Source organism: Haliaeetus leucocephalus, unplaced genomic scaffold (assembly GCF_000737465.1).
Source record: "Haliaeetus leucocephalus isolate CR32 unplaced genomic scaffold, Haliaeetus_leucocephalus-4.0 Scaffold228, whole genome shotgun sequence".
NCBI classification, from domain to species: Eukaryota; Metazoa; Chordata; class Aves; order Accipitriformes; family Accipitridae; genus Haliaeetus; species Haliaeetus leucocephalus.
The window spans coordinates 16,976,419-16,989,792 of NW_010972664.1; the positions used below are offsets into that span (position 1 = coordinate 16,976,419).

Below are 13,374 nucleotides of genomic sequence, written 5' to 3' on the forward strand. Positions count from 1 at the left end.
CCCCCCGTTCCCCGGCGCCCCCCCCCGCCCCCCCCGCGGGGCCGCACCCGCCGCGCCCACTCTTGAAATCAGCCAATCCTACCCAGCGCCTGCGGACCGTCCAATCAGAACGGGGCAAGGTGGAGCCAATCGCCGCTGCGCTGTGACTTCACTGTTCCCCGCCCCCCTTTCGCTCCCCCACCCCCAGCTCCGAGCAGGTTCCGCTGTTCGGGAGAAGGGCGGGAAAAGGAAGGCGCGCTGCTATTGGCGGCCGCGCGCCACGGGAGGGCGGGGCGCGTCCCCGAGCGGGCGTGGTCACGGCAGGGGGGCGTGGCCCCGGCGGCTCGGGTGGCTCCGGTCTCCCCGCGGGCTGAAGGCGGTCGGTGATTTACACAAGTCGCTGCTCCGGGGTCGCTCCGCAGCGCCTCCGGAGCCTGCTCGGCGTTCGGACCGGCGCGTCGTGCCACGCAGCACCTAGGGGTCGGCGGGATTGAGTTTTACCGAATCGAACCGCCTGTTCGGTGGGGCGCAGGGAGGCCCGGCGGTGAGCTCCGGCGCCTGCGGCCCCGTGTGCCGGTACAGCCGGGCGCCGACATCCAGCCCGGTGGTGGGAGACCAGCGTCTCGCCCAGGAGGCCTCCCTGCACGGCAGAAGCGCAGTTCCAGGCACCACTGCTGCCAGGAGCATCCCTTCACTTCAATCTACTTTTAATGTAAAATATTTAAAAATCAAGTTGAAATAACAGGAGTGGTAAACAAACACCATGCACCATTGGAAGCTGGAAAGAAGGTTTTCTTTCTTTTGTATTTAAGATGGGGAATACAACTTTACAAAATGTGTGCATCTCTTAATTACTGCTTTTGTTAATGACAATTCAAAGTGAGATAATGACTCTGGTAATAACGATTATGGAAAGGCTATAATGTGTGTACAAAAATATTAACAACATTTACACTAAGCAACAGATTAGTGAAAGTAACACTGACAGCCAAATTCAGTCATGGTGTAAACTGATGCAACTCCACTGGCCTGCCTGAAGGCCAAGTTTGGCTCAGTACCTGTGTGAAAAATGCGCTTTTTACACAATACTAACAATTTTGTGCTTTCACACATGCCTTGGAACTTCTCCTCCTCAATATACACCACTTTGGGCTAGCACTGACTTCACCACAATGCATATGTCCTTATGTGTGCCCTTTTCACATTCAGCAACAACTTTGCTCACCTTGTTTTGAAACAGGAATATGAAATAAAAGGGATACAGGTAAAATACTTCAAGCCATCTGAGGCAAGCGTATACCTTAAGGAGTGCTGAGTACTATGAGCAATGGTGATTGTAATGATAATGACAGCAATAATGACCTCAGTGCAGGGCATTTCCTGGCAAATACTGGGATTTTAAATTTAATTTTATTTTTTTTCAGTGAGTGCCCACAGGTGCCAATTTATCTAACACACTAGAAGAAAAAAACACAGGAGTGAGGACCTCACTATTGGTAGTCGCTTCATTCCTGCATTATGCAAAAAGCCATCTTACTGGTGCTTAAGTGTTCTTGCTTTAACAGCCTGTTCTTATCAGCAAACCATGTACTGAATTTTAAGTATGCAGTTATAGCTTACATGGGAATGCAATGGGATTCAGACTAGTTCATGAAGTCAAGCTGCTTTGTCCAGAGATGGACATAAGCTTGTGCTGAAATATATTCTGAGTTAGGAACACAGAGAAATGGGATATCTAAATACAGTACTGGACTGAGGCTCTGCCCCAAAACCACTTTGCTTCTGTGCCTCCAAGTAAGTCACACACAGCCATAATTTACCAAGTGTACATGCAGTTTTTGCCCAGATGGAAACATCCTGCTCCTGATTTCCAAACAACCTGCAGTAAAAACTCATACAAACCACTTCTGGGGAAAGGTGGAAGCACGGGGGAGCAGACACAGAGTTGCAGACACAATTGCAAATCCCACAAATTATCCTGCTCACTTATGTCTCCCTCTCTTCAAAATAAGAAGTAAGGCAGGGCTGTAACCCCCTCAAAGTAAGAAAGTGGCCAGCCCAGGAAGGCACAGAAAGGTTCCTCAAGCCGGGCATGCTCGCACGATCCACCTTATCCCTCTTCTCGTAACAAACCTTTCCACCTCTGCAGCTTGTTTGATTGCCAGCAGCTTGACTGTTGCCAAGTTCCCCTTCTTTGGCAAGCAGGGCTGATCAACCCTCTCACAAAGGCCTAACAAGGTAATGTCTGTACAGTGCTTAAGAACACGCAAAGTGCAATGTAAGTGCCAAATGTTCTTATTTTAGAGATTAATGAATTAATACTCCAAGAAATATACGCACTGAGGTAACTATAGCTTAAATACTACATTCCCTCACGATTAAAAAAAAATCCAACCTCATAGAACTTTTCTCTCTAGAAAAGATGAATCCTGAATATGAAGTGGTAATACCTTATTTATAGTCCGTCAAGTTTACCACAGCCATAGAGTGCCCTTTTAGTAAAAGCAAAACCAGGGAAGTGAACTGAAGTTCTCAGAGAAACTAAGAACTCTGCATTCATGATGTCCTCATATACCATCTCTGTGATATTTCCAGCACAGGTCTGCTCCCCACCCATTACATCTAGAGAAGCTGATGTCTCGTAACACAGAAGCAATGCACAATCCAGTTTCAGATCTAGCATTCTGATGGCCAGAAATATCCACTAGCAAGGGTAAGTAGGACCATAATCTGCATGAGCTCTCTGAAAAGTTCAGGTTTTGCCCTTAGTTAAGTCCATGCTTCTCATTTGGGTGCCTGTGATAGTAAGGCTGTATGTAGTATCCAATGCACAAGCTCCTATTAGAGCACTCCAGCTATCAAGTATAAACTGATTATCCTGGTGGTCAGAAAAGGATCAATGCAATAACAAATTAAACACTGCGCATACTTTTTCATTCCTGTATTGGCTTTGGCCAATAATGGACCCAAGATTCAACAGACTAATGTAATCTGGTCAATGAAACCAAACCCTGCATTCCTGTGCACTGCGTGATAGATTTAAGACATGGCACAAAAGAGTCAATAGCACCCTAAACAGTAAATGAATACTGCTGTAAAATGCTGATGTAAGTACCAGAATTCAGCTGGTTTTCAAGTGTTGAAAAAACACTGAAAACATCCCGACAAGGTATCCTGCTTCTGTTGAAACACTGACAGCTGTAGTAGGTCCCGCCTAGTGGTTTCATTCTGTTTTCTTACTCCAGTGCTCCTGTCAAATATTCCCTTCATCGATGCTCTGCAACTTAAGTCTTTGGCTAGCATGGGGCCTGGTACCACGCCGTGTGTTCATACTGCTTCCTGGCAGAGTCCGCACAGGGAACAGAGCTCCTGGTAAAGCATCTTCCCCAAACAAGCTGATTTTCACATCAGCTTCAATAGCTCTTGCTAAACTGGATGCGTAACTGTCCAGAGATTTATGGACTTCGGCTTTTACATGAAGAACAGAATTCTTTGCAGCTTCTGGGGAAAAAAAAAAAAAAGGCAAAGCAACATATCAGAAAATTAACAAGTGATCAGCATGGCCGTGCAAATGCTTGAAGACTAATACTGATCCTTTTGTAAAGGCACGATCATGCCCTCTGCCAAATAACTACCCTACAGAGCGCTTTTACCAATGATACCCAGGGTTCCTAAACCATTCGTTGAACATGAAGCTTCAGAGTGACCTCGATAGGGCAAGCAGAGAAAGATTACCTCCAATTCAAGTGAAAAAAATGTGATCTGATGAAACAAACTGTTTATACACATTTAACTTTGAATTCAATGTATGTTGAATGATTTTCTGAATCTGAACTATGCATGCAGGATTTTATTGGTCTGAATTTGTACGCAACTGAAGTCAAGGGCCTGATTTCTTACTACCTAGTCCCCAGGATTAGAGACAAGGGGAATTGGCTGGCATCAGGCAAGACTTCATGCAGAAGACAGGAACAGAACCCTCAGTTTGTACTTCTGCTGTAAGCACGGCTTACAGCATTACATGGATTCTCAGTGCATTTGGACCAAGATCTTACACTTCACTGACACGAACAGTGCAGTTTAAGAGCTATTTTATACTATGTTTTAAGCCCAAACACCAGACACTGTGTTTATGGATTATCAGTCCCCAAATTCCAAGGGCTTCATCCAAGTAGTGATTAAAATCAGCAGTCTGCTGTCCTTAGGCTTAAATTTGCTCCAGCCACACTATGGGATCTACTTCCACTTCCAGTGCGGAAGTTGTAGAGCTCTCCATGCCAGTAGAGGTTGAAGACTGCAGTTGCAGACAGCAGTATGCTTCTTCCTAACCTTTTATTACCTTGGATACACCTGCTCTTCAGTGTTGATGTAGGTGCTTTTGTAGCGTCTATATACCTCTCTACCCACCATGTCGAGCAACACAGGTGTTTGTCCTAAATATAGCTCTTCAGTGTGGCTGCTGAAATAATTTAAAGTCTGAGAGAGCCTGAAAACCCCGAGACATACCAGGGAGAATTGCTAAACCTGTGGGGAGCTTTTGCACTAAGACCTCCTTCTTTCACTGAACTGCACAAAAAATTAGATGCCTGCCCCTACGTAACCACTCAGAAAGATAATGGGAAATGTATAGTAATGTATTTGTCCAAGGAAATAATCAGCTCATGCTGGGAAGAGGGCAAAAGTGAATTTTGCCAAGATGTTTGAAGAGCAAATTTCAGAGAAAGTGTCTTCTCTGAATTTGAGAATCATAAAAATCAGTCAGGTTTTATTACTTGATTCTTAAAGACATCCTGCTCATTTTTTTACTGTCCACATTTATTGTTTAGTAAACTCAGTTGTTATTATCAAGTCTTCTAGTTCATATTATCGTAACTATCAGCTTAAATTAAACTAACTTTGCCATATTTTACAGATGATCACAGCAACACTTTGCTAACACAGAATCAAGTGAGTTGACTGAAAAAGAAGTGCATGTGGTTCATCTATTTTCACCTATATCTGCTGAGAAACATACTAAGTAAGTGAAGTAAAAGTTAAGTTAAAAAAGTAAATTAAACAGAATGAAATTATATTCAGAGCATTAAAGTCTGAAATGGAAGCATTTCAACATGCAAATGACAAATTTGAGAGGAGACAGCAAATGAGAAATACTGGAATAATGGAATCAAAGCACGAGGGCAAGTAAATGTATTCCCTGAGAAACACAAACCAGACAACAGCCACCAGATGAGTGAAGTTGCAGAGAGGATACTGCTGTGCAACATAAATGACATGTATGCATGGAATCCCAGCTTCTAACTCTTGTCCTTGTCTGTTGCTACTGAAGAAGTGGAAGAAAGACCTGATCCTACCTTCTGTTGTACCTGCATGAATGATCAGGTCTGTCAACGTGAACAGTGGTCAGATATATTTTAAGGCAATTCTGAAGGTCGTGGGAGGCTGCCTGAGCAGGCAATATAGTTGGTTCTGAGCATTTCCATGCTTACCACTAAACCCACCTTTAATTTGCTCTACTTCATCTTCAAACGTCACTGAACTCCTCCTTCGAGGAGGACAGATGCAGTGTGGGACAAGAGGGCCATCTGAGCTATAATCTTCAAGAAGCATTGTATCTGTTCCTGAAACAAAGCAGAGTTCTCAAGCAAAACAAAATAACACTGGGATACAATATTTAAGTGGTGACAAAAACTTTTCAGTTTATAGCAGTTCCTTCAAAAGATGTCTAAACCCAGCTTTTGAGTACATTTCAGCTCAAATTAAACACTGCACATAAAAAGAATGAGATCACAGTTTTCATTTGAAGGATTTGAAAATCTTGTCTCATTAGCCATCTAAAACCTCCAGCAGCTCCGAAATGCTCAGCTGCAGAGCTTATAATGTCAATAGGACAGCAGACAAAGGTGAAACCTTACCTTTAGTAAATAAAGGGTAAAGTTGAGGGCAATTTCCCCCATTTCCTGATGAAGACAAGAGGCTAACAATGGCTACCTGAGAGGCAGATGACCATAGCTGCCAAATGTCATGCTTGTAATCAGACCTGGATGGAAATCTGAACTGGAGAGTTTTTCTGTTCAATTTAGTTTGTCTCAAATAACCAATTTTGACTTTCTTGAAATGTATTTTAATGGGGAAAAATCCTTTGCTGGTTGGGAATTGTTTTTGTCTGATGAGTCTTTTTTGCAGTTTAGGAGTCTCTTTTATTTCACCTCCCTGCATTTGCTTTGCACCTTTCCAATATAAAAGAGTTTACAAGCAGAAGGAAATTCATCCTGGCATCTCTGCAACGCTTTCACACAAAGAGCAAGACTGTAGCCTAGACCTCCCTTGCAATGCTGGTCCCTGCTGTGTAAGAGAGAAGCAGAGCAAGCATTTCGGGGAGACACTAGGACAGTGCTGAGTGAGCAGTCCTCAGGGAAGCTGCTGTTGGAAGACACAGCTTGCACACATTCGATGTGTGACACTTTACTATCAGTCCATTTACTCCTGTGATGTGACAACAGGCCTAGGACAAAGAGCCTTCACAGGTTTTATAACTCCTCCAGGCGGTGGCTTCACATGCCTCTTCACCCACTTGACTGATTTTGACCCCCCAATTTATTCTTTTCACAATAAGGACATGTTCCACCACCCATTTTACAGAAAGACATCACTGTGGGTGTACCTCTAGACAACATACTCCTCCACAGGTCTAGTCTTTGCTGACAATTCATTGTGATATAGCAAAGTGATAAACTTTTTAAGGTGAAACTTGTGTGTTACATCATACATCTCCCTCCAGCATACAAGAAAGGGAATGAGCTGCTGCCCTAATACACAGTCCCAAATAAGCTAACAACTTTCTGTGCTATTCTGTGGATCAGCTGGGTTTGAGGCTGTCTACTGAAAACAGTAGACTCTTACTGATCTCTAAGAGTACCGGATCCTCCTCAGAAACGTAGTGTGCAATGGAAGGGTGACACTAGGAAAAAAGAGATACTGTCTTCCATGAAGCAGAATTTTAGCACATTTTTTCAAATGCACTAGTTTGGTGCATTTTTTTTTTTTTTTTCAGATGATGCCAGTGAAGAGACTAGCCTCTTATTCTTACAGGGTGGACCCTCATCCTTGGACTAATTGATCTTAAGGCAGCACTTGTAGCAATTAGGACTCAGGTCTCATTTCATATTTTGTGTACAGCTGGCACCGCTCAGATTTTTTTTTCCTCTCATACTATTTCACCTCTTTTTCACAACATGAAAAGCCCAGCTTCTGTTTGCCAGGGCAGAGAAAGACACGACTGCATCACAGGATACAGGATCATGTACAGCAGCAGGCAGCATTGAAGAGGGACTGTGACTTCTTTCTGGTCTTTAGTTCCTCACAGTAAAGGCATCCAGTGAAACAGTGTTTCACAGTGGATCACTGTATATCCATTCCCAGGCTATGGACTGTACCCCCTCCATAACCCAGTGGCACTTCTAACAGCATTCGGTATGTATTTAGTTTGTTAATTTCTTTAAACTGCTCAGTACCATTCCTCAAAAGATGATACACAACATCCTCTTAACTGAGACAGGTTTACCAGGATGCTAATCTCCTTTTATCACATACAGCTGCAGAATACCCACAACAGGCATAAAACCACCAGCGTAAAACAACTACCAAAATAAATCCCAGCTCCGTAGACTTCCTTTACAAAAGTAAGAAACAAACCTCTAACACCAAGCAAATGTTAGAAGATCACCATCTGGTGTCTCTAGAGCAGAAATACTCTAAAGTAACTGTGGTGCAGTTAAGTAGTGATAGCTGAATTAACTGCCAGAAAAATCTAGCTACAGTTCTGGATAGAAAATTACTGGCAGAACTCTTTTTCCCTTTTCCAAACCATCTTCAATTGAGCGATCTTTAGTGATGAAATCATAACCTGAAACTATCCTAAGTGTTTATGTTTACACTGCAGGATGAACGACACAAGGTCTCTTACAAACTAGGAAACAGAGAAGCACGTTCTCCACAGCACTTTGTCACTCTGTTCCTCGTGGATACAGGGAAAGTCCCTGAAGAATGATAGAAACTAAAGGACAAGGGCACAAAAGCAGTCAGTCCTGTTCCCAGGGCACATTATTAAGGGAGGGTCATCATTCCTTCAAGTAAACAGTATTTTGCAAGTAAATATATTGAGAGCAAGGAAGGCAAAAGGCAACTGCAGCAGTTTTGTTGTAACAGCTGGAACAGATGCTTCATGTCATCCATCCACCAAGAGACATCTGTATGTGTAAATACAGACTATCCCAGAGAGTTCTGCCAAGTTACAAGTGCAATCTTCTGCCCAAGAAAAGAGAGCAAGAGACTTTTAGTTACCTGAATCCTGTGAGCAGCTGAAACCTGTGTCTCCTGTGCTGCTGCTGTTTCCTAATGGCCGCCCACCTGCCATGAGGGCAGTGAGATGAGGAGAGAGTCCCAAATCTGCAAGAGAGTTTTGTTCTTCTTACACAATGAATGATTAAGGGGTCTGTAATAGAAAAACCCTCTTCCAGTAATACCCACTCTACTGCCTTATTTATTATTCTATGTATAAAACTTACCCAGCTGATCCAGAGTGCACAGCATCTGGACTTCCAGTCCTAGAAATCCACTCAGCAGCTTTCAGGTATCCTTGGAGTCTTTCCATATAGCAAGTCTCCTTTCTACCTGCACCATCTCCCCCTAATCTTTTTGCAATTGCATGGTTTTTATCAGCCAGACAGGCTGAACACAGAGCATACACACTCAGAGAGATGGGGATATTTGCCAGACACCTTCTAGACAGAGAATAACCTGGCAGCCAGCAGCAGCTGTGACAGGCCATTAGTGTGGCAGGAAGCTCACGAGCAAGGCTGGGGCACCAAGATGCCTGGCTTCTTTCAAATCCCCAAAACAAGAAAGGAGGAGATTCTAGGATTCTTACAAAGGTGCTGCCTTTGGATCCCACCTCAAGATTTTGTTGTGGGTTTGGCTGCGTTTTTTTTTCCCCTCCCTATCAGCCTTCAGCTAATACACCTGATAAATTTCAAGCTGTTGGCTTCCTATCGCTTGGAAAGAGAAAAAAAACTTTCCTCTCTCTTCCCTGCCACCTCAGTTCCCAATGTATTCACCCATAGCATCTGCTGGATACAGATTTGCCAAAGCTCCTGCAGCTTGTGACCTGCCCACAGCTGCAGAACTCTTTCATTTAGATTGGAGTCTCTCCCAGTGATCCCAGGTTGAAGAAGAGATAACAGATGCCTTCCTGCTCTCCCCTTCCTTCTGCATTTTAGATCTTCCTTCCCAATTAAATAACTTCAGTTCCTGCCTCTGCATGAAATATCTCAAGGCACCCAATGAAGATGTCCTATTTTTGGAAGCTTCTGAACAGGACCAGGAAAATGATCAAAAATCAGAATTTTGTTGCATTGCTACTTTAAAAAAAAAACCAAACTCTGAGCAACCGAAGCTTCCAGCCTGCAACTTGGGGAGACATCAAATAGTTTTACTCTTTTACATGGTTTTGCTTTGTTCGTGATCTTTTCTTCACAACCATTAAGCCTACGAACTGAATTTACAGAAATAGTAACACCAGTGTAACTTCAGTGGATCTCAAAGAGTTGTAGCATAAAGCCAGGAATCAAAGAAGTGCTGTAAAATGTATTATCACTAGTGCTCAAATCTGGGTAACACAAAACAGTAGGCATGTGAAAGGAAATGCTTGAGAGAGAAGAAAATAAATTATTTTTATTAACCTCATCACTATGTCTTCTCTGGCAGAGAAAATTTTACTAGAGTAGCAGAAAGAGGTTAACTCCCACAAAAAAAATTTCTCCTTTCAAGTGCCTATGATAACCCGAACAGAAGATGAAAACCTCCAGAAACATCCCTCTCTGCTTAGAGCCCTGAAACATGCCAAGCACATGCAGACATTAAGCCTTGCTCTTACTGGTATTAAGGAAGAGTGTCTTTTGCAGCCATGCATCTTACCTGTGATCCTATTGGAAATGCTGAATAATCTCGATGTCCTATGCCGCTGAACAAAGGACTCGCGATAATACCGATCCCCAAAGCACATTCCTAGCAGTTCCTTGCGCACTGTCTTGTTCCACAGTCCATAAATTAGTGGATGGCAAATGGCACTGGAAAAGGATAACCATGTAGCTAATGTCTCCAAGGCAGGAGAAATACTATTTTTTCCCCAAAGTGCCTCTGATGTAATTACTACCATGTAAGGCCCCCATGTAATCACGAAAGCACCGATGACAACCAAGATGGTTATGAAAGCTTTGCACTGGTTGGCTGAGTAGACAACCCCTTGGAAAGCATTCCTTCGGCTGCCAGAAGAGGATGTAGAGGTGCTGGAGTTCTTCCTCCCGTTCCTCTGGGAGTCCTCCTCCACAATGACAATGCTACCACAGTGGATTTTGCGGGCCTTAATCCTTGCCACACGGAATATGAATCCATAGCAGATCATCATGACCACGAAAGGCAGCAACGCACACCAGATCTGCCAAAAGGCAGTGTAACCAGCCTCTTTATGCCAGGCCGCCACACACATCCACTTGAATTGGTCAAACTCCAAAGACGACCAGCCGAAAAGGGGAGGGAGGCAGCCGATAAGGGAATGTAGCCACACATACACAAGAGCTACCACTGCTCTGTTGCCTGTTATCTTCATCGGGTAAACCATCGGGTACAGCACAGCATAGTACCTGGTGGAAAAGAAAAGAAAGAGTCAACAGGAGCACAAAAGACGTACAATAAAAAAAAAGGAACATATTTTAATGATGTTGATTTCTAGTTCTCTTTTCTCCAAACCTCGAAGCAGCCTCAGGGACCCTGTTTATAAAAATAATTACATGTAAAAATACATATCCTTGCAGTCAAGATTGTAAAACTTAGCTGAAGGCACACATGCAGCTATTAAATCTGTCCCTACCTGTGAGTGCATGCTTAGAGTATAATCTGGAATTTTAAGTCATTATTTCTTGTTTCTCAAGTAGTATGTTATTATACCATCAATAGCTTTAAAAAACTCTAGATGCATGTCCACATTTTGCATTATTGATGACATCACTTTCTTCTGTTCTGTATCAAAATTTCACACAGGGCTGAAGGAATAATGACACTACAATGGTAAGCAGCGTTATCCACTGCAGTGTTTCTCAACTCTATGAGCAGCCAACGAGTCACTCTATGGAATGACTAGTCAATTTGTTATGATTCATTAGAAAAGAGCTGCTTACCGGTCTATAGCTATGAGTCCAAGAGTAAGCATGCTGGCTGAGCTGATCAGCATGTAGAGCAGGGCTGAGAAATTGCACCAAACAACTCCGAAGATCCATTCTCGCCTGATGGAGCTGGTGACGACGAAAGGTAGCACCAATACAGAGAGTAGAAAGTTGGAGAGGGTCAGGCTGAACACAAACTTGTTGCTCAATGTGAGAAGGTAAGACTTCCGATATAGGGTGACGACAATCACCAAGTTGCCCAAACAGATGAAAATAGCAATGACGATTATAGCAATGGACTCAGTGACTCTGACCGCCCCGTCTTCCTGTGTGGTGAGGTTCCTCAGGCCCTTCACATTGCTGAGGGAAGAATTGCTGCTCATGGTCAGAGCGTGCAGAGCTGGAGCAGCCAAGACATGATGAGCAGCTAGAAGCAGAACAACGCTCAGAAACATTCGGGCAAGATTTCTTCAAGCTCTCTCCAAAGACTGGAGGCCCTTTTGCCTGTGTTAATTAAAATTTACCTGTAGGATGCAGGAAACCATTTTAGAAGGGAAAGTGAAGGGGCAGGAAATTGCCTATGGGTACACCAAAGAGGTCAATGACAGTGCCAAGCCTAGAACAGGGAAGAAACTGAAAGACAAAAAGAGGTGGAAGGGGGGAAACAAGGAAGAAAATTAGCACATTTTACTTTCACATTTTCTAAGGATCTTACTTGTTTCTAAGCCATACTAATCAGCTGTACATCTCACTCAGTCCCTTCATCTAGGCTGTGAAGAAACAACAAGAATGTCACTACCAGTCTTTGTTTCTCTCACTTTAAAAAAAGTAACTTACTTTTTTTAAATTCTGCCCATTTACTCTGATTGTTACCTTATATTCTGCCTATACACTATTTGCTGGTGGTCTGTGGATGCCTAGCTAGTCATACCCTGCAGACTCTTTCTTAACAGTTGCTAAGTAACATTCAAAGACTCAGGGATCATTGCATGTACTCTCCTAACATCGCTTCTCCATGTTCATAACCACCTTAGCTACAGCGGTGATTCCATTTTACTGCCAAAGGACTGGGGGAACTGGCTTTCTGTACATGAGGTTCGAAAGACATTTCCTTGCATTAAGCTGTGGTCCACCCTACAGAAATGTTTGAGAACCTTTAACCCTTGACTTCCCAGTGTTAGCATCCATCCCACTGACTCACAACCTCGTTCTGTGAAACCTCGGTATTTCTCCCAGTTCCTTAGCAGCTTTCTCCCCGCTGCCTCCAACAGGCACTCCTACCTACTTCATTCAATCCTTCACCCATCTGCAGGCCAGCATACTGAAGAAAAAGCACCACCAAAAAATGCAAATATGCAAACCAGAAAACTAAAGAGTCCACCAATTAATATAGAGTTGATGTTAGCATTTCTTGGAAATCAGGGACTCGGGGAAAGTTGTCTCGGCTAACTCTGTGGCTGTGCCCACCCACGGCTCCCAAGCGGGCAAGAGTACTCACAGAAAGGCTTCCTTCTGCGCGGCTGCTGTGGCCTCAGGCAGCAATGTCAGGCTGGAGAGCTGCGTTTTTTCCATTTTAATCTGTGCTTCCTAAGAGCATAATTAAAGACATTACTGGGCCATGCTTTGTAAAACACAACTTAGCTCTTCTCTAGCGCAGCTGCCTGCCGACTGTTTGCAACACCGCTTCTCCTCGAGTTTCTCTCCTAGCACGCCTGCACCACCTCTGCGAGCCTTTCCAAGGCTTTTTGACCGGTGCAGGTTTCGGAAAGGCGGCTACCCCCGAGGGGCCGCGGCCGCTGCCTACGCGAGCGACGCCGGGGCCATCTGCTGCTGCTCCCCGTCCCCTCAGGGCCCTGCTTGCACCCCGAGGGGAGGAGAAGGCCTCCGGGGGAGGTGGGCAGCCCGGGGCGGGGAGAGCATCCCATCCATCCCCGCCCGGCCGCGGGCAGCCCGGCCAGGCGTGGCGGCACGCACAAAGCCAGCGGTGTCGAGTCGGAGATACGGTGGACGAGGCGGGGGGTCGCCATTTTGCCCCCGCGCTCCCTCCGGCGGCGAACAAAGGGCGGGGGCAGGGTCCTCCGCCCCGGGCATCCATCGACACCCCCCTCCCCACACACACAAACACACCCCGGCGGCGAGCGGGTCCCGCCGCCCCCGTCCCGTCCGCCGGGGCCCGCCC

At 44.7% G+C, this 13,374-nt stretch overlaps 1 protein-coding gene across 1 annotated transcript; it reads right to left on the minus strand.

Moving 5' to 3' along the window:
• Window positions 1–2,678: 2,678 nt before the first annotated feature.
• Window positions 2,679–13,187, minus strand: GPR161 (G protein-coupled receptor 161). Its single transcript, XM_010567376.1, has 7 exons — window positions 12,694–13,187; window positions 11,720–11,828; window positions 11,211–11,622; window positions 9,952–10,676; window positions 8,320–8,424; window positions 5,478–5,597; window positions 2,679–3,480 (listed from the first exon to the last, which is right to left on the minus strand). Exons 3-7 carry the CDS (start codon window positions 11,576–11,578, stop codon window positions 3,233–3,235), a joined length of 1,566 nt encoding a protein of 521 aa, XP_010565678.1. The 5' UTR covers window positions 11,579–11,622; window positions 11,720–11,828; window positions 12,694–13,187; the 3' UTR covers window positions 2,679–3,232.
• Window positions 13,188–13,374: the final 187 nt, after the last annotated feature.